Genomic DNA, 22,041 nt, shown 5'->3' with positions numbered 1-22,041 from the left:
TTCTTCCTCAATTACCTACCCACCCTGTCCTTCAATATTGTCATGGTCTCTGCTTGATTTAGTGAACTAGATATTTTGCTTCTCTGCTAACAGGCTTGAAGACAGGCATACAAAATCCAAAGAATGACTGTTAACTGTCTATCCTCCCATGCCTGAAGTAGGGCAGGAAAGATGTCAGGTAACCTGTCTGCCCTTGGATGTATTGAAGGCTTTAAATAGCCAATTAATCGTTACTTAGGGTTTTGTCCTGCCATTGCCAGTATTTGCCCATAGCAGAAGGGAGGCTCATGCTTTGGGATGCTCAGTAGTTTAAGCTGCCAAGAGCTGCTGTCATGCAAGCGGTTGAGGAAGAAACTTCTTTTATGGGACATCTCCCTCAACATCTCAATTTTAACAGTCATCCCTGCATCTAATCCCAACTTTCTGACCCCACACCTAGACCTTCCTACCTGAATTTGACTTCTCAACTTGATCCAATTGCTTCTAGTCCCAGCAGTGGTCACTGTGCCCATCTGTGCTGCTGGGACTGCAGAACTGTTAGCCATCCGATTGGACAGAAGATTTCTAAGGCAGGACCCCTTACTGAGAATGGCAGAGGTCTCATCTTAAGTTGGTTTGGAGCAGCTGCTCGGATCAATAGTAGGTTCATCTAAGTCTTTTATGCCAGGACAGGGGTGTGTTGTGCCTACAGTACCAGCAGTGCCTCATAAAATGCAGTCCAGTAGCTCAAGTAGTTCATTCTGTGGCCTCAGTTTTTTAAATTCTCGTATATGTTCTAAATTCTTTACATTTAATGCTGTATGTACATTGCTTTGAGCTCTTGAAGCCAGGTAAGCAAAATGCATCAATCTGCTCATAGAATAGAAGTTGTTCAAAATTATCAATTAAAACAGCTCCACCTAACTGAAATCTGAAGGGTCTAGACTCAAAACGTCAGTTTTCCTGCTCAGCTGATGCTGCTTGGCCTGCTATGTTCATCCAGCTCTACATTTTGTTATCTCCCATTCTAACTAAAGTTGCCCAGTTCTTTTATATTTTCACTTGGACAAGACAGTATCTTTACTGTACCCTTTTTGATGTTTTAACGTCCTTTTGTAACTTGTTACCCAAAACTGACACATGGCAGTTACATTTGAACTTCTATACTGCATGCTCTAATACCTAGAATTCTCTTACTACTTTTATTTGCATAGAATCCCCGCAATGTGAAAGTGGCCCATTATGTCCACACTGATCCTCCAAAGGACATCTCACTACCCCTAACTACCGTATCCCTGTAATAGAACATAGAACAGTACAGCGCAGAACAGGCCCTTCAGCCGTTGATGTTGCGCCGGCCTGTGAACTAATCTAAGCCCATCCCCGTACACTATCCCATCATCATCCATATGCTTATCCAAGGGTTGTTTAAATGCCCCTAATGTGGCTGAGTTCAGTACATTGGCAGGCAGGGCGTTCCACGCCCTTACCACACTGAGTAAAGAACCTGCCTCTGACATCTGTCTTAAATCCATCACCTCTCAATTTGTAGCTATGCCCCCTTGTACAAGCTGACATCATCATCCTCGGAAAAAGACTCTTACTGTCCACCCTATCTAATCCTCTGATCATCCCATATCTAATCCACCTAGTTTACACACCCCTGGACACTGGACAATTTAGCATGTTCAATCCACCTAATTTACACATCTTTGGATTGTGGGAGGAAATTGGAGCACCTGGAGGAAACCCACACAGACCGAGAGAGAATGCGTGGAGTTTGCACAGACAATTACCTGAGGGTGGAATTGAACCTGGGACCTTGGCACTATGAAGCAGCAGTCCTAACCACTGAGCCACTATGCTGCCCTAAAAGTTTCTAAAATAAACTTCTGTACTTTGAGTCCTCAAAGTATTGTGGACCTGAACGCTCAAATCCTTCTGTTGTTGACATTAGCCAACTTTCACCTGGTGAGAAGTATAGACTACTTTTAACTGAAATATATCGCTTCACAGAACTGATATGGAATTTCATCTAACACTTTGCTTGGCTGGCTCACTCTTAATCTTTCTGAAATCTATCCTGTTTAAATCTGTCCTTGTATTTTGACACAACCTTTTGACTTTCCATTGAAACTTCAACATTTTTAATTTGGCAGGTAATACTCTTGAGTTGAACACCCACATTTAATTCATCCATCTGATCTGTTTCTCATAATTGCTTCTAATATGCCTTTTACTCTTTTTAATCCATTTGATTCTACACTTCAGTTATCTCATTTTTTCTCTGTTTACACTCTCCTATTGAATCAGTGAATCATTTAAGTTCAGAAGTAGTAATAGAATATATCCTTTAAGGCTGTCTTTTACATGTTTCGGGCTACTAAATTAATGCACTGGGTTATGCATATTAAGGCTTAATTCAAATCTGTATTTTTACATTTTCTGATTACCTGCACTGTGTAAATAGCAACAGTATTAATTCATTCTTCGCTAGCTGCCCTCGGTCAATACAAAGAGAAGGCTAAATGTTTCACCGTTTGGGCACCCACAGGTTTTGCATAAACTAAATGACTGACTGTAATCCTCATTAAGGTGACCATTAACATTTCTAAGCGCTTCAAGTAGTCAAAGTATCGTGAAGGTAATAATATTAGACAACCTTCTGAATTACTGTAATATACCACATCATCTGTGAACCACATCTTCTGTAAACTATGCTGTACATTTTAAATTTAGAATTCTTTTTGAGTGGCACATATGACTGGCATGGTCCATGTGCACACAAACTGAAAAAGGGGAAATGTAGTACATTTTGCAAGCTTCCTGTTCCCTTGTAATGGTTTCCTGAAGAAGGTATGGAAGGTGAGTAATAGCTAAATTGACACTTGGAATCAAAGGCTGAGAAATTTGTTTAACTGAATACTGCTAATGCTGAGATAACAAAGTGTGAAGCTGGAAGAACACAGCAGGCCAAGCAGCAGAGCTTGTACAAGAAAGATTTAAAGCTTGGTCACTATTTCCCTTCAAGAAATACATCTTTAAATGAAACAGCTCACCGCCACCACCTTCTCAAGGGCAACTAGAAACAGGCAGTGACTGCTGGTCAGCCAGTGACACACATACCCTACACATGAATAAAAGATAAGAAAAAAAAAGTATCAGATCTAGCATTCATTGCTCCTTGCTCTTTTGTTTGGAGGCCAGAGAAAGCCAGGAATGAAGAAATGCAACGATCGTATTGACCCTTATCTGCTACCATGTTTCCAGCTGCTGGTGCGATTATTTGTGGCTATCTGGAAATAATTGCTCAATGTTAATAGGGTTGGGGGCTGGTGGGATAAACTTTACAAAGAGAAGCTGTATGCTGACGTCATTGTCACACAGATTAAGACTTTTTTTTGTTTGCATCATAAGAATTTATCAGGATTTTGTTAGAAAGTTTTCACAGCAGATGGTGATCGGAGTGTGTAAATGCTGACTAACTATCCTTCAGAAACTGCCCATCTACAAAAGGAGCTGTTGATTGCAGCCAAACACAACCTAACTACCAATCTTTGTAACCTGTGGGAGGCATGTGAATGACATCAACAATGATGTATCCTTCATGAAACGCTTTACAGTTGTGAAGTCTATTATGTTAGGGTCTTACAGTGATGCTATTCATTTAATTAGTGAAATCTTGTCAAGTAATTTTCTTCCATTTGATTTGCACAACGCAGCAGCAAAAGAATGAGCATTCAAAATGGATTACCCCTTTCTGGCAATGAGTATTTTGTTGTAAAAGATGTGCTGACTTCTTATCGAAGGCATTTTGACACAACTGATTATTTGGTGAAAACAAACCGTGGACGAACATTATGTACCATAGATTGAGCTGTCAGAAAACATTTGAAATGGATAATGCAAGTCTCTTAACCAGAACATCAGTTTCACACTCAATCTCAATCTCAATCTCTCTCTTCCTTTTTAACACCCCCACCCTCCCTCCTCCCTCCCTTTCATTGTCACTCGCTGGTTCTCTTTTCTTGCAGCAATTGCTGTCTTGCTGCAATCACAAATCTAGACTCTAATTTTAGTGATTCCTTGTTATAGTTATTCAGTGTTCACAAATTCACAAATGCTCTGTGAAGGTGCTGAAGTCCCAAAACAGCTTTCAGTGCCTGGCAAATTCATACAAGGGAGCTTACTAAATATCTAATTAGGGTCAGTGCAAACTGCACCGTACATATTCCTTTCCTGTAAAATTTACCAATGAGAAAGCATCTCATTAAAGAAAAACATCGGACATTTTATTCCAGGCTTTCAAATTGGGCAGCGTGAATGTCTGTGGGGTATTCTCTCATTCGTCTGCTGTAACTACAATAAAAGATCTAAGAAAATTCTTGGAAATGGCTTTCTTGGTGACGCCTTTTATAAGGATTTCTGTGCTGCAAACAATCTTATTCAGTATTGCATATCTTTTTACTGGTTTTGTTTCCAGTACGTTACAACAGATTTGTAAAAAGTGCTCTTACTGATGATTATCACCCCTTACGCTAAAAGCATAGCAACATTTTTAGATTTCTTTTAATTGTCCATCCTAATTTATGCTTGAAATAGTGGTGGTGAGCCACATTATTAAGCTGCTCTAATTGATCTGGTTTTGGTACATCAACATTATTGTTAGGTGAGGTATTCAAGGATTGGATATAGCAACAGTTAAGGAAAGATCGTTCCAAGTCAGGATTGTGTTTGACTTCGAGGTGTTGTTCAGTTACCTCCCTAGACAATAGTTATTGACTCTGCACAAAGAGGACAGGAGTCAAGTCTTTATTGACTAACCACCAACTTCATTAGTTAAAACAGATATACAGTTCATATCGTTAAGTTAGGAAAATGTTAACATCTGGCATGCAATTCATACAAGGCTAAAATAAAGATGCACACTCTTTTAAGTTTCCATGACGCTTCCTGAATGGCTGACAAAAATAAAGGTTAAAACCAAAGAATGGGTGCTCATGCTGGCCTGGTGATTTCCCCTCAGTGTTATCTCCACGCTTCCAACTCAGGGTACTCAACTTTGTGAAGGTTGATCTCCAGAGTTTTTGCTGTTGACACACATGCGCACACACCCCCCCCCCCCCCCCCCGCTTCGTTTCTATCCGTTTTCCATATATTCCTGAACTGTGGTGTCTTGCCCTTCTTGGTTCTTAGCTCATCTAATGAGCGATTGTCCTTCCAAGGTGCTCTCCAGGGACACCATTAGGATTACCTCATTATTCTTTCTCAGAATAAGGATCTGCACTTTGTCATTTCCTCTGAGTTGAACCAGTTCAGGCCAGCAGCAGCTAGCGCTCAGGCAACTTCAGTTCATAAGCAGCTGTTTTTATGTGTCAGCACCCCGGTCAACAGAGAAGAACTTCCACGCGGTGGTTTTCCCAAGAACCTGCTATCCTTGTTCTTCCAGGCCCTAGAGGTGCCATGAGAAAACCGTGTTGAACTGCTGCCGCGTGCCTTATTGTAGCTGCAGTTTGCCACGTGGAGAACATGATTATTAAGGTGGTGGACGGTCAGTCATGTCAACTGCTTTGTTCTGATTCTCTCTTGTTTGTGATAGTTATTGCCTGGCACTTGTGTGTTGCTTAAAACTTAAGTCCAAACTTGAATGTTCTTCAGGCCATATTGAGTGGCAGCATGGAATGCTTTATATCGCAGAAATTGAAAATGAAACCAAGTGCTTAAATTACTGGCAAAAATGGTATATTTCTGACCTTATAATGAAGGGAGGCTCAGATCAAGTATTCGAAGATAGTTGGACTTCAGATATTGTCCTGAGGAATTCCTACAATGACATCCCGAAGCTAAGATGATCTTCCTTTGCACTTAATATGATTCCAGCAGGTGACGGTTTCCCCCGATTCACAGACCTGAGTTGTTTCTTTCCCTTGAGCGTAACTTCCAAAAAAGATTTTCGAGGAATCACCCTTAAGCCTTGCCTGATGCAAAGATTATATCAACCTTCAAAGTGCTGCACAGTCACGCTATTGTAACTCTTCTTATTCATTCACTAGCTGTTCTTGAAGCTTCTGAGTGAAATTACCACATAAAGGCTGAGGTTTTTTGAATAGCAAAATTTCTCTCCCTGCTCCCCAAAAAGTCAGCAGGGAACACCACCAATTGCTGCTGGCTCACAGCTATTTAACTCTCAGAGCATTAATTGACTGATGAAAGGTCATTGTGCTCAAAATGTCATCTCTTTCTCTCTCTACAGATGCTGCCAGACCTGCTGAGTTTCTCTCGTATTTTCTGTTTTTGTTTCAGATTTCCAGCATTCAGAGTTTTTGTTTTCATTTAGTTTTTGACTGTTGACAGTTGTCAAGATGAATTGTCCAAAGTAATGTTCTGATGGGACTCTTGCTTTCATTGGACAAAGATCATGTTGACCTAATTTTGCCAAATTGTCATTGACCTGAAATGTTAGCTGTGGTTCTGTCACCACAGATGCTTTACATAGCTGAATAGTTTTAGACTTTCAATATTCACTATATTTTGCCTTTTCATGTTTACCCAGATTGTCATATTTTTTGCATAAATTGTTTGTGGTAGGATGATTTGTAAATATTTATTGTCCTTTTCTATCTCCTCTGATTTTGGAAACTATTGTTGAACTAAAATGGTTCAGATATTTATAGATTTATTTTTTGATTTCTACATTTATTTAACTTTTATAATGCTTGTGTGCAAGGGTTAGTGGAACACTGTTGTCTGTTTACTTGCTGTTAAAACTCATGGAAATATGATGTGTTTTTACTGTGTTTCTGCCTTGGGTAGCCCATGAGAAGAAGTGTATTAGTAGAGGAGAAGCAACTATAGCTCCTGCAGCACAGTCAAAACTATCACGTGTGAGCAGTGGATTTGGCCTGTCAAAGTTGACTGGATCCAGGCGAAACAGAAAAGAAAGTGGAATCAGTAAAACCAACCTCACATCACAGGTAGATTTTCTTCCCTTAACTTGTATGTCTCAGTTTGCATCACCTACATCTGCCTTTCAGAACGGCAGGTCTGGCGGCATTTGTGGAGAAAACATCCGAGTTTATGTTTCAGGTTCGGTGACTCTTCCTCAGAACTGATGGTAGCTGCAAAAACGTTGGTTTATAATGCAGAAAATAGGAAGTTAGTGTTAGTGACTAAAAGTTCCCGTTAACAGTCTGTTCTCCAGGTTGTTGCCAACTGCTCTTCTCTCTCACGGGCTCTATCTTTCAACCTGTCACTTACTCCCTATTCCTATCCCCTTCCCTATCTTCTGCAATATAAACTGACATTTTCCCAGCTACCATTAGTTCTGAGGAAAAGTCACCTGACCCGAAACACTAACTCTGATTTTCTTCCTTCACAGCTGCTGCCAGACTGGCTGAGCTTTGCCAGCAACTTCTGTTTTTGTTCCTGATTTACAGCATTCGCGGTTCTTTTGATTTTTATTCTGTCATTCAGAAATTAGCTGTAATCTGTACTTTTTTGTACAATGTACTGAAATGGAAAAAAAAACAAAAATGTAAGGTGACTTAAATGCATATGGAAATGCAAAGACTGATTTAATGTTCGATACATAAAATATATTTGGATTTTCAGAAAGCATTTAATAAAGTACCACGTTATTAGGCTGCTTGATAAGATAAGAACCATGCTGTTGGAGATGGTGTATTAATGTGGGTAGAGGATTGGCTAACTAATTGAAGACGGAGTTGGGATAAAGGGGGCATTTTTAAGATTGGTAATTTGTAACCAAGGGAGTGCCACAGGGATTGTTGGGGCAACAACATGTCTTGAATAAAGAAAATGAATGTGAAATAACAAAGTTCACAGCACAGAAATAGTTGGGAACACAGATGGTAAGGAGAATACAGTGTCTGCTGAGGGATTTAGACTGATGGCATATATTGGGGACAAAATGTGAGATAATGCACCTTGACAGGAAGAATAGAAGAACTGAATGTCAGTTAAATGGAGAAAAGCATGCAGACCGCTACAGCACAAAGGATTTGGAGTCCTCCTGCATAAATCTCAAAAACCAGAATACAATCAGCAAGTGATAGGGAAGACAAATTGTATTTATTCCAAAGGGAATGAAGTATCAAAAGAGGAAAGTCTTGCTAAAACTTTACAAAGGTCTAGTCAGACCACAGCTGGAGTATGGTGGATAGTTTTGGACCCCCTTATCGAGGGAAAAATATGGCCTCATTGGAGGCAGTCAGCATAAGGTTTACTAAATTGTTCCTGGGCATGGAAGAAGTCGGGCCTGTACTTGATGGAATTTAGAAGAATGAGAGACAACCTTATTGAAATATGTAAGGTCCTTGGGGGACTTGACAGGGTTGACGCGGAAAGGTTGCCTTCCCATTGTGAGAAGGGTTCGGACCAAGGACTAGAATCTCAGTGGGGATCCCATACTGTTAAGACTGAGATAAGATTTCTTCTCTGAAGGATAATGCTTTTGTGGAATTCTTCATAATAAAAGGTTATAGAAGCCAGGTTGTTAAGTATATTTAAGACTGAGACTTTTTTTATTGGAAAGGGAATTAAGGGTTATGGGGAAACGACATACAATTGAAGTTGAGGATTATCAGATCAACCGTAATTTCATTGAATGGTAGAGTGACTCAGTGGGCTGGATGGATTGCTTCTGCTTTTATATTTTAAGCCACTGAGTCTTAATTGCTACATGAACCATACATAGAGGGCAGAAAATTGTATTTACAATGTTCAACCGAGTCTCTGACTGATTCCTGTGATGGAACTGCTTCCTGGGCCAATGTATTTTGGAACTATTTCTGTAGCTTTGTAAATTTTTGGCATTCAATTAATTTGTTTTTCTTTCTGTCAGGAAATTTCCCAGTGGATGTTCACCCACATTGCGGTTGTGCGGGATTTAGTGGATATGCAATATAAAGAATATCAGGAGGTAAACATGCTATATTATTTTAAGAAAGTTAGTTTGCGTTTTCAGATTTAATACACTAAGAACATTTTGAAAATGTTGCTGTTCAGGATTTAAATATTCAAGCGTTTAGTGTTTGAATAACCCTTGGATTGGACACAACGATTTACATCAGCAAGGTGACCCAGTGAGTGAAAATGCACATTATGATCAGCTTATCAATGTATTTAACATTATTGCGGTTCTAGTGTGGAAAGTATCTTCACTATGAAGAATTATCCTTTGGTTAAGGGTATGTTTTTTGAAAACTGTAAATCAATAAATTACTCCTTTTTGAGGCATTAACTGAAAGAATGAAGATCAATTGTACTCAGACTTAAAGAAGAGCCAGCATTTAGATCATTCGTGATGGTGCTGATTGTCTGTTCCTCTGCTGTAGAAATGAATGTTGTGAAAAAGGGGAAATGTGAAGTCTGTTTGAAATCGTCAGGACAAGTTAATGAAGATAATGATTCTGTGATGTGTTGGTTTTATGAACGGGAGTACAAAAGTAAGGAAGTTACGCCAAAATGCTTATAGGTCTCTTTTGCCCAATACTGAGAAACATTTCACAAAGTACATCAAGGCCTTCTAGAGGAACTAGAATTCTGGGATCAGGGATTTTAGTTCTATGGATAGAGTAGAAAAACTAGGATTGCTCTGTTTGAGCACATATAGTTGGGGCGTAGTCAAAATTGACCACAAATCGAAGAAAGTTGGCAAGAGAAACAAGAGAGGATTTTTTTTTGTAGCAAAGTATAATCTGGTGTGTACTACTTGAAAAGACATTGGAAATTAGTTCAGAAATAACTCTGTTCCAAATGTCTAATTCATGATTCACATTAAAGAATTAAAAGTTATGTTTAATTCTGAGTCAATTAGCTTAGTTGGTTGGATGACTGGTTTGCAATGACAAGCGATGCAAAAATGTTGGTTCAATTCCTGTACCAGCTGAGGTAACCATGAAGGTTCCACCTCAACCTCACCATTCGCCTGAGGCATGCTGACCTTCTGGTTAAACTCACCACCAATCATTTTTAATGAGACAACAGCCGTATGGTCCTCTGGGAATATGGCAAATTTGTGTTTAAGTCTGGAAAAATTATTATTTTAAAGGTTAAGTAATTAAAGTCTAGCATTCTAGAGAACGTTGGAATATTTCAAGAAATGGCAGTTCACAAGGTGATCTATGTTCATTTAGTAAAGTTAGACTAGAAGAAAGCAAGCTATTAAACAAAAGATGGGCTAAATTAGCTAAAGAACTCGAGACCTTGTATACGTCCATACAAAATCGGAAGTGGAATAGGTCATTCAGCCCCATGAGCATAATTTACTAGATCTGACACTCCTCATATCCACCTTCTTGCCCTTTTCCCGTAACCCTTGATCAAGAATCTTTTACTCCCAGCCTTAAATATGCACAAGGACTCTCCCCCACAGTTCTCTGTGGCAAGGACTTCCAAGAGATTCAAACATCTGAGCAAAACAATTCTGCCTTATTTCAGTCTTAAATTGGCACTCCCTTAATTCTGTTACTCAGTCCTTTAGTTCTAGATTCTTCCAAGAGAAGAAACATCCTCTCAGCATTTACCTTGCCAAGCCTTATAAAAATTCTATTTCATTCAATGAGATTACCTCTCATGCCTAAAAATTTCAATGAGTAAAGTCCCAACCTGTTTAATCTTTGCTCATAAAACAATCACTCCATATCGCGATCATCTTAATGAACCTTCCCTGAACTTCCTCTGGTAGGGTAATATCTTTTCTTAGATAAGAGGATCAAAACTGCTTTCAGCACTCCAGATGTGGTTTCACTAGCACATTGTATAGTTATGGTAAAGCTTCTCTACTCTTGTACGTCAACCCCCTTGAAAGGGCCAATATTCCATTATCTGCCTTGATTACCTGCTACACTTGTGTGCTAGCTTGCTGTGCTTTGTGCACAAGTGCCCCCTAGTTCTTTTGTGTGGCACCTTTTTGCAGTTTTTTTCCATTTACATAATCTATCATTTTGCTCTCTCTTCCAAAATGAGCAACTGTGCATTTTCCCCACAATATACACTGTTTGCCCACTTTGGCCCACTTATTTATCAATATTTTTCTGTAAATTAGTTTTAGCTCTGTCACAACCTGCCTTTACACCTATTTTTATGTTGCCTACCAATTTTGTTATATTACATTCACATCCTGCCTCCAAGTTATATTAACATACGTTATAAGCATTGTCCCAGCAGTGATACCTGTAGAACTCCACTGATCACAGGTTCCCAACTTGAAGAGCCCTTTATCCTACTCTTGGTTTTCTGCCTATTGGCCAGTTCCTAGCTAATATACTACCTCCAACACACTGGATTGTTATCATATGACTTAACCTTTTTTGGGGTACTATGTTGAATGTCTTCTGGAAGTTCAAATGCACCACATCAACTGGTTCCAATCTATCCATTCTGCTTGAGAATTCCTCAAAAAAATTAATAAATTAGTCAATCAAGATTGTCCCCTTCTATGCTTAATTAATCGCCAGATTATATACAGAAAATGAGGATAGGGATAGGGATGGGGAGGGGAGGGAGTAAACAATAGGATAGAGCCCAAAGAGAGAGAAAGACAGCTAGACAGACAAAGGAGTTGCTAACAATCTGGCTGGGAGGGTAAATATTTGTTAATGGAGACTGTTAGCCTGCCACTACACAGCCTCTGTTGTTAATCACTATGTGGTAACAAGGCCTCGTGTGTGTGTTGAGGGGCTGGGACATGGGAAAGTTTTTAGGCCTCTTTCACAATGAGTTTACACCTCATTTTCCACTTGGGGACCCTACTGCCCTCCAGACTCAATATTGAATTCACTAATTTTAGGGTCAAAATTCTCCCATGTCCCAGCTACCCACCCCACACGCCAGGTCTTGTTACCACATAGCCTGCCACTACACACCCCCTGTTAGTCACTAACAGTGCCCATTAACAACTGTTCACCCTCCCAGCCTGATCATTAGCAACTCCTTTGTCCAACTGTCTTTTCTCTGTCTTTGGGCTCTATCCTAACATTTACACCCTCCCCCACCCACACCCCTATTTTCTGCATATAAACTGATGTTTTCCTAGCCACTATCAGTTCCAAGGAAGGATCACCGGACCCAAAACATTAACTGATTTTTTTCCTTCACAGATGCTGCCAGACCTGCTGAGCTTTTCCAGCAACTTTGGTTTTGTTCCACATATGCTTTCTCTTTCAACTTAATATTCTTATTCATTTCTTTGGTTAGCCATTGTTGCTTTATCACTGTCTTAGAATCTTTACTCCTTACTAGAATGTCTATTTGCTGACTCATAAATTACCTACTTAAATATCTGCCACTGTTGATCTATCTTGCATTGTAATTACCCTTATTTAATTTTAATGTTTTTGTTTCTGACCTGAATTTCTCACTCTCAACTGGATATTAAATTCTCCCATGTTATTGTTTCTAATTTTTTAGGAGGCCTTTTACTCTGAGTTCATTTATTAAACCTACTCATTACACAGGACCACATCAAGATAACCAGTTCCTTGGTTGGCTCCATGATATATTGCTCTATGAAACTACCCTAATGTACACTCTGAATTTGTTGTAACTACCCTTTCCAAACTGATTAACTCAACTAACTTGAAGATTAAAGTCGTCCATAATGTCTGCAATCATTGTTTTTAGGGCAATCCCAAGTGGAGCTTTTGTTTTTGGGAGTTAGAACTGGATTAAACGCATTCATCAAAACCTGAAAGATTGTAAAACCTATTTATTTAATCAGATCAGAGATGAAAATATAAATATGCATGAGTTAATATAAAGGTCTGTTTGAAGAAATTCCAGAACAGACTCATTTGTCCTGAAGATCAGAAGCTTTTAGGGGAGGTTCGTTGAGTGAAATTTATCTTGGTGTTTGCTGAGGGAGTTACTTGCATTTAGACTGTATGTGATTTGTAGCTTATTGAAAGAAGACAACAAACGAAAATAATAATAATACAAACCTGTGCTATGTAACCAGATTAAGTGAAACCAACTCCTCTAACCATGTTGTATGGGGGTGAGGCTTAATTTTGGTTTGAATTTTGCAGGAACAATAACTAGTTGCCTAGTTTGCCTCTGTGTAGATTTTTGTGTTTTAAAAAAAAGGCAGCAAATAAGTCAGTTTTTGTATATTGTGAATGTAAACAGAACAAGGGAATGAGGTATCCAAAGTCAGGAGAATATTTTACTTCTGAGAACAACTGGAGCTGAGGAGAATTCTCTTGAGGACTGGTATATTTTTAGATGGCTCTTTTAAAAGTAAATAACCTTACAATTGATGTATATAAGGACGTTCTTGGAGGAAGTAAGAAGTAAACGTGACTGTAAGACGTATGTAGACATAAACCATATTGTGAAGTTAATGATGAATATTTTGTTCGAGATTTTAAATGCAAGAAAGTTCGGTTTATTTTTTAACAACATGTAAAATTCTGTTCAGTAGTAGTGATATATAAATCAAAGTATTTAGATTTCCCTTTAAATGCTGATGGTTCATAATGGGATAATAACAATTTTGAATTAAGTGTGTGCTTGAAAAGTAACTATTTGCAAGGCGTTTGGGAAAGAGAAAATGCAACTATTTGGATGGCGCTTTCATAGGACACAACGTAAGAACTAGGAGCAGGAGTAAACAACTCAGCCTCTCGAGCTAGCTCTGCCTTTCAGTATGATCATGTCTGATCTCATCTCACCCTCAAGTCGACTTGCCTGCCCATTCTCCATAACACTTCCATCCATCACTAATTAAAACTCTGTCAATCTCCTCTACATTTATTCAGTGTCCCAGTATACACTGCTGTCTGCAGTGGTGAATTGTACAGGTTCACAATCTTTTGAAAAAAGTAATTTATCTTATCTCTGTTCCAAACTTGCTATCCTATTTCTTAAATCAATGACCTGTATTCCAGACTTGAAGAAACATCATTTTTGACATCAACTTTGTCAATTCCCTTTGACATCATATGTACCTAAATTCGATTTTCTCTCATTCTTCTAATCACACTTCATAAGACAAACCTCACATCATAGATCATAGAATTCCTATGCTGCAGAAGTAGGCCATTCAGCCTATTGAGTCCAGATCAACCCTCCAAAGAGAGACCCACTTCCCTACCCTATCACTGTAACCCTGAATTTCCCATGGCCAATCCACTTATTCTGCATATCTGCAGTGCTGAAAAAAGAGACCTTAGGATATAGGTTCACAGTTTCTTGGAAGTAGAGTCCCAGCTAATCAGATTGGTGAAGAAAGCGGCTGGCATGCACACCTTTATCAGTCAATACATTGGATAGTGGAGTTGGGGGGCCATTTTGCTTTGACCTTGCCAAATGAAGGTTTGGGAAGATGCTAAACTTGAAAGGCCCATTCACCTAACCTATCCATATACATTTATAAATGTTTTACTTCATCATTGCAACTTATCTTCCCCCTATTTTAGTAAGTAGAGTTCTGCATTGAGTCAGTTACCCTAACGACAGCAACAAGTGGAGTACTAAAATTAACACTAGGTCCCTGGAATAAATAATGAAAAATTTACTGGATATCTCATATTTGCTGAAGTATGAAGATTCTGGAAGGAATGAGGGGAGTCAACCATGATGTCTTCTCCCCAACTGGATTAACTGCCATCCCTCTATCAAGATTGATAACGTTCACATTGTCTTGACAGTGATGCTAAGGATGATAGTTGTTAAATCAAATAACACATGGGAGGAATGGCAAAGAAGAAGAAAAATCAGTGAAATAGGGCTAAGCTTCTTCAAAAAAAAATTTCGTGTGTAGAAGCACTTACATATCGAAAGCATTCTGTGCCACAGTGAATTGACAGCATGGCAGACGATGAAAACACCATACAGTGAAGAAGTTAAAATTTTCACCTCATATATTGATGATCAGTAACTGAAACCCCTTGATCTCCTGCTAACATTTAAGCAACAACTAACTGTATGCAGACACATAGCTTTTAGTAAGGCCTGTGAAAATGTTTGGTGACTTTCAGCTTTCCCTTTGACTGGGTCATTAAATTGAATCCTTACGTTTCAAAGTCACCTGCAGATTTCTTGAATTTCTTTAAATTGAGTTTACAGAATTATTTTGCCATTCCTAGATGATCTTTGGCTCGATTTATTAAAAATTAATTATTGTTGAGCTTCTATTACTACATTGTAAAAAGCTTTTTAATCAACCTGTTCAGATACGATGCATCTTCTGGCCCAGAGTCAGCGACACTACCTCTGCCAAATTATTGCTACTTAATATGTTTTATCTCATAACTATCAATATATGAAAATATGCATGTATGTATTGATATTTAATTTATAGCCTCCCCCCCCCCCCCCCCTTACTCCTTCTGAATGTGATGAAAAATTAATTTTCTAATTTGCAGCGTCAACAAAATGCCCTCAAGTATGTGACTGAAGAATGGGCTCAGATAGAGTATGAGCTATTGCGAGAGAGGGGCTTATGGGGGCCTCCAATTGGATCACATCTTGATAAGTGGATGTTGGAAATGCCAGAGGGACCCTGCCGAATGAGAAAGAAGATGGTGCGCAATGACATGTTTTATATACATTATCCTTATTTACCAGAAAACGAGCAGGAAGCAACCAGTCTGCAGGTAAGTCTCGACAAACCTGTACAAAAACAGAACAGTTGATTTTGCATGGCTTCATAAACTATTGAAATTATTGACGTCAGTCATCAAAGTTGTATTTGATTGTTAATGGAATCTAACATTTTGGATAGGTCTTTCTATCTTCTCCTCGTCGTTTTGTAAGAATGCAGCGCAGGTACCCGCACAACTTGCATCGATAACCACCTTGAATGGCTTTGCGTAATTAGGTGTGGCCAATACAGGGGCAATGGTTAACACAGTTTTCAGACTGTCACACGCTTTCTCACAGTCTGCGATCCATTCAAATTTTCTGCACTTCAATAAGCTATTCAGTGGAGCAACCACACTGCTAAAATTCAGTATGAATTTCCAATAAAACCCACTTAATTTCCGAAATCATGGTATTGCTGTCTTTGCCGATGATATGGAAAACTCTCCAATAACCTTTGTTTTCATCTTCCATGGGGCCATCTGTCTATGTCCAATAACATGGCTGAGGAATGTGACTTGGGCTTTGGAAAATTGACTCTTAACCAGGTTTATCACCCAGCCTGCTTCCCGAAGTCGATTGAAAATTCTGATAAATGCTGCAAATGTTCTTTCTATGTGTAACTAAAAATCACCAGGTCATCGATTTTTACCACTCAATTGGGTAATCCAGAAATGACTTTATTGGTTAGTCTTTGAAATGTGGCTAGTGCATTTTTCATACCAAATTGCATGATTTTAAATTGATGTAGTCCATTTGGTGTTACAAAAGTCGAAATTGTCTTCATTGTTTCGGATGAAGGTACTCGCCAGTATCCTCTAAGTCCAATTTAGAAATACAAGTTGTTTGTTCCACTTCTCAATGGAGTCTTCCCAACGTGGAATTGGATATGAATCAGACTTTGTAACTGCATTGACTTTGCAACAGTCTACACATAATCGTTGAGTGCCATCTGGATTTGGCACCATTACTCTGGGTGAGCTTCAGTTGCTGTAACTCACTCGATTATGTTGCCTTGGAGCATATATTCAATGTCTTTTTGAACCTGTGCTGACTTTAGAGGGTTAAATTTATAAGGATGTTGCTGCATTGGAACAATATCTCCTATATCTACATCATGCATAACTAATACTTCCCAGCTTATTCCCATATAGCTTCCCCGTGTGATTGTAATAACTCTTATAGGTCATTTTTGATTTTTCTTTGGAAGGTAACTCTAATTTATCCCAATTTTTGAGAACTTACTCACTGTCCAATTTAATTTGAGGAAAGTCCAATTCAGAATCTGCTGAGCTTTGTTCTTCATTCTGTGTTGTAACTAGTAACACGTTCTCCTTTTAAATAAAAACTGAAAGAACTGTGGATGCTGTAAATCAGGAACAAAAACAAAATTGCTGGAAAAGCTCAGCAGGTCTGGCAGCATCTGTGAAGGGAAAAAAAAAACCCAGAGTTAACGTTTTGGGTCCGGTGACCCTTCCTCAGAATTGGACACCAAATGCTGTCAGCTCTGTCACTTTTTTTTTACCTTCACAGATGCTGCCAGACTTGCTGGGCTTTTCCAGCAACTTTGTTTATGCACACGTTCTCGTTTTGCTGTCCTTCCCTACCAAAAGTACCATTTGAGCATATTCACCTGACACACTGAGATTTGTTTCTATCTGGAGTCCTTATCAAATAGTTCACCTCACTCAATCTTCTTTTGATTTGATAAGGTCCACTAAGCTTTGCTTTTAAAGGGTCACCTATCACTTGAAGTAACACTAACACTTTATCTTTGTTAGCAAAATTTTGATTTCTTATCTGCTTCCTGTTTCAACATATATGCTGTGCTACTTTTAAATGTTGTCTAGCCATGTCCTCCACTCCCTTTAATTGTTCCCTAAAATTTAATGTAGTCCAAATATGTGGTCTCTCAACTCTGCCTCATCAATTTCTCTTTCGTTAATTTCATTGGTTCACTTGCCTCATGCCCAAAAACTAATCCAAATGGGCTGAATTTGGTCAATTCATTTGGTGCATCCTTAATTGCAAAAAGTACAAATAAGAACATAAGAACTAGGAGCAGGAGTAGGCCATCTGGCCCCTCAAGCCTTCCCCGCCATTTAATAAGATCATGGCTGATCTTTTTGAGACTCAGCTCCACTTACCCGCCCACTCACCATAACCCTTAATTCCTTGACTGTTCAAAAATTTATCTAGCCTTGCCTTAAAAGCATTCAGCGAGGTAGCCTCAACTGCGTCACTGAGCAGGGAATTCCACAGATCCATAACCCTTTGGGTGAAGAAGTTCCTCCTGACCTCAGTCCTACATCTGCTTCCCTTTATTTTGAGGTGATGCTGTTTAGTCCTAGTTTCACCTGCTAGCAGAAACAACCTCCCTGCCTCCACCTTATCTGTTCCCTTCATAACCTTATATGTTTCTATAAGATCTCCCCTCATTCTTCTGAATTCCAGTGAGTATAATCCCAGTCTATTCAGTCTGTCTTCATAATCCAATCCTCTTCACACTGGAATCAACCAAGTGAATCTCCTCTGTACCCCTTCCAGTGCTAGTATATCTCTTCTCAAGTAAGGAGACCAAAACCCCACACACTACTCCAGGTGTGGCCTCACCAGGATCCTATACAGCCGCAGCATAGCCTCCATTCCTCGAGCAAGGGCAGCTAAAATTCCATTTGCCTTTTTAATTACCTAATGTACCTGCAATCCTATTTTTAGCGATTCATGCACATAGACCCCCAAGTCCCTTAGCACAGCAGTGTGCTGCAATTTTTTACCATTTAAAACATAGTCTATTTTGCTATTATTCCTACCAAGATGGATGACCTCACACTTATCAACATTGTACTCCATCTGCCAGACCTTTGCCCACTCGCATAGACTATCTGTATCCCTCTGCAGACTTTCATTGTCTTCTATACACTTTGTTCTACCACTCATCTTAGTGTCATCTTCAAATTTTGACACCCCATACTTAGTCCCCAACTCCAAATCATCTTTGTAAATTGTGAACAGTTGCGGTCCCAACACTGATCCCTGAGACACACCACTAGCCACTGACCGCCAACCAGAAAAACACCCATTTACTCCTACTCTTTGCTTTCTACCAGTCAACCAATCCCCTATCCATGTCCATACATCACCTGTAATGCCGTGCAACTTTATCTTATGTAACAATCTTTAGTGTGGCACCTTGTCAAATGCCTTCTGTCAAATGGAATTCCTTTATCCCCATCCTCTGGATAGTCTTGACTGTAAGCCCTTAACATGATCTTTAAACTTTGCCACCTTTCTAGTGCTCCCAGCAATTCTGTATGGTATGCAGTGGATTTGAATTGTTTTATTCCAAAGCTATCCATGGCTTCCCTGAATAGTTTTGATGTAAAATTTGACCTTTGACCAGATTGTGAGTAGTCCATGTCGAGTGAAAAGTTTGAGAAACTCTTCTGCAAGCGTTTTAGCTGTGATACTGCGTGATGGAATGGCCTCTGGAAGCCTAGTGAACACACCCATTAGTGTCAACAATTATTGATTCCCACTTTGTGTTTTAGGTAGGGGTTCTCCACAATCAATTAAGACCCTTGTAACAGGTTCCTCAAATGCAGGAATCTGTAATAAAGGCACTGGCTTTACTACTGCCTGAAGTTTTCCAACTATCTGACATGTATGGCAAAATTCAACCGCATCCTTCTGCAGTCAAGGCCAGTAAAAATGTTTTTGTATTAGGCTCGATTTCTTACTCCTGCTGGTAATTCATGTGCTACCCGCACCACCACCTTTCTGTAACCCACTGGTAATACAACTTGATGAACATCTGCCCATTTCTCATCCACCTAAATATGTGATGGTCTCCATTTCCTCATCAAGACATCATTTCTAAGATAATAGCATTCAGGAATACATTCAGATTCTTCTTCTGTGTATGTTTTTGATTCAATTGCTTCAATTTCTCGTCTTAATGTTGTAACTCAGTTAATTTCTCTGAGCTAAAAATATTCACTTTGTCCTCCACCTGTTCTTGTTTTGCCTCAACCATTGGATCAAACATGGTCTCTGATGATGCTGCCTCAACTTCCTTATCTCTATTCTTTGATTTCTCCTCCTATTTCAACCAATGGCTTTTTGACCTTGTTATCATACAGTCAGGAAAAATCCCAGGATACATTTCTTGTAGTACCTCAGTTGCCTGATTTTTCCACTGGCTTTTCAACTCCTACCTGTAATCCAGCTATATTGTTACCAAGGACAAAAATTGTATTCTTGGAACTGAGTTTCTGCAGTACTCCTACCACCACTACTCCGCTTTTCATTGGACACTCCAACTTCACTCTACACAATCGAGCACGTCTCGTCTCACCACGAATTCCATGTGCTAGTACTTTTTTCTGGCAATAGTCCTTGTGAGTTACATCTCCGCATCATTCAACAACAAAGATTGACATGATCCTGTATCTCTTACTGTTGTAATTTCTTTACCTGCTGCTCTTGGCCTTTACATTAGATTAGATTCCCTACAGTGTGGACAGGCCCTTCGGCCCAGCAAGTCCACACTGCCCTTTGGAGCATCCCACCCAGACCCATCCCCCTATTACCCACACACCCCTGTACACTACAGGCAATTTAGCATTGCCAATCCACCTAGCCCGCACATCTTTGGACTGTGGGAGGAAACCCACGCAGACACGGGGTGAATGTGCAAACTCCACACAGACAGTAGCCCGAGGCTGGAATCCAACCCGGGTCTCTGGCGCTGTGAGGCTGCAGTGCTCACCATTGAGCCACCATGCCGCCCACCGGCCTACGTAAGTAAACCTCACCTTTGCAACCAAATGGTTTAAGATGATCTGGCACTTCCTTCTCAACCAACCTCCGACCAGGTTGTTCATCCTGGTCCAGCATTTGAACCTCCACTGTGCTTTCTTTTACCACTTTAACAAAATTCACGGGCTTATCCTGTGTCTCTAAATCCATCTGTCCGATGTTTTTCTTAAACAACCAATACTATGACTTCAAGTGGTGTAATTTATTGCAGTGAAAACACCTGAGCCTTGTAGTTTGTCTGTCCCCTTCAAGTGCTTCCTGTTTACGCTGTGGTAAGCTATCCTTATTCACTGAGATCTACTTTTCCCTTGCCACCCAAGGATTTCTCTTTTCCCTAATTTCTAGCCTTTGCAGATTGAATTGGATGTCAGAAGCCAAAGTTTGACTTATGAACCAATTCATAGTCGCCAGCCATTTCAGTTGCCAGTCTTGCCATTTTAACTCTCTGCTCTGCCACATGAGTTCTCACTACCTCCAGAAGTGAAGTTGTGAACTCCTCCAAAATAATTGCCTCTCTGAGAGCATGATGTTTTGATCTATTTTAATGCCCTTATCCACCTATCAAAATTACTTTGTTTGATCCTTTCAAACTCAATTTATGTTTGATCAGGGTCCCTCCTTAGATTCCTAAAACATTGTCTGTAAACTTCTGGTAAAGTTCCTCTGCACTTAAGATGACTTTCTTCACTGCCTCATACTCCCCAAATATCTCCTCTGAGAGTGATGCAAATATCTCACTAGCTCTACCTACCAACTTCGTTTGGATCAACAGAACCCACATGGTGACTGGCCACCTCATTTGCTTAGCCACTTTCTCAAATGAGATGAAAAGGTCTTCTGTGTCTTGGATATATTTAAACAGATCCCCACCAGGCCTTTGGCTGTGATGGATTTGCTCATCCTCATTAGACTCTTCACTAAGCCTACCTCTGCCTTCACATCCATCCTTTTAAGTTGGCTTTCCTGCCTAATTGCCAACTTCTGAAGTTCAAACTCTCTTTCTCTCTTTCTTCTGCTAGGGCCGAACTCTGTTTTTTTGTTCTGCCAGAGCGATTCTTTCCTTCCCTTTTTGTTCTGCTCGGGTGTTTCTTCCATTTTCTCTTTGCGTTTTTAAACCACAATTCACACTGTTTCAGCATCTTTTCATGTTCAAGCTGTTTCATCTGTAATTGAATTCTAGCCATTGCCAAAGATTCTGATGGCATTTCCTGCAGATTTAAATGTTGAGCTGTTGGTGTAATTTTCCCATCGACAAAGGCAGCCCCATCACCAGCTCAACTGCCAATTCCAACAGCTTTGCCTTGCTCACCTTTTCTGAAACTCCCAAAGTCACTTCTTCCAGCCTCAGAAAACTCTTAGAGCCATTTACTACACAGAGTGCTGTTTAAACCACCTGAATACAACATTAAAAACAAAAGACACTAACATTTACCACTCAGAGATAGTAAGAACTGCAGATGCTGGAGTCAGAGATAAAACAGCTTGGAGCTGAAGGAGCACAGCAGGCCAGGCAGCATCAGAGGAGCAAGAAAGTTGACGTTTCGGGTCAGGAAACTTCTTCAGAAAAGAAAGATACCAACCTGAAGCATCAACTTTCCTGCTCCTCTAATGCTGCCTGGCCTGCCGTGTTCCTCT

The 22,041-nt window shown here is 39.7% G+C and overlaps 1 protein-coding gene across 2 annotated transcripts in view; it reads left to right on the top strand.

Moving 5' to 3' along the window:
• The window catches only part of wdfy3 (WD repeat and FYVE domain containing 3), a 381,322-nt gene that overhangs the window by 289,885 nt on the left and 69,396 nt on the right, over nucleotides 1-22,041 (top strand). For both annotated transcript variants that reach the window (XM_048527789.2, XM_048527782.2), the window contains 3 exons: nucleotides 6,793-6,953; nucleotides 8,843-8,920; nucleotides 15,369-15,599. In XM_048527789.2, the coding sequence (XP_048383746.1) occupies nucleotides 6,793-6,953; nucleotides 8,843-8,920; nucleotides 15,369-15,599 (470 nt within the window). The remainder of the gene's footprint in view (nucleotides 1-6,792; nucleotides 6,954-8,842; nucleotides 8,921-15,368; nucleotides 15,600-22,041) is intronic.

This window comes from Stegostoma tigrinum, chromosome 1, assembly GCF_030684315.1.
Source record: "Stegostoma tigrinum isolate sSteTig4 chromosome 1, sSteTig4.hap1, whole genome shotgun sequence".
In the NCBI taxonomy this organism is placed as follows: domain Eukaryota; kingdom Metazoa; phylum Chordata; class Chondrichthyes; order Orectolobiformes; family Stegostomatidae; genus Stegostoma; species Stegostoma tigrinum.
Note: the sequence above shows the minus strand (reverse complement) of the source record. Positions and strands in the feature narration are given on the sequence as shown.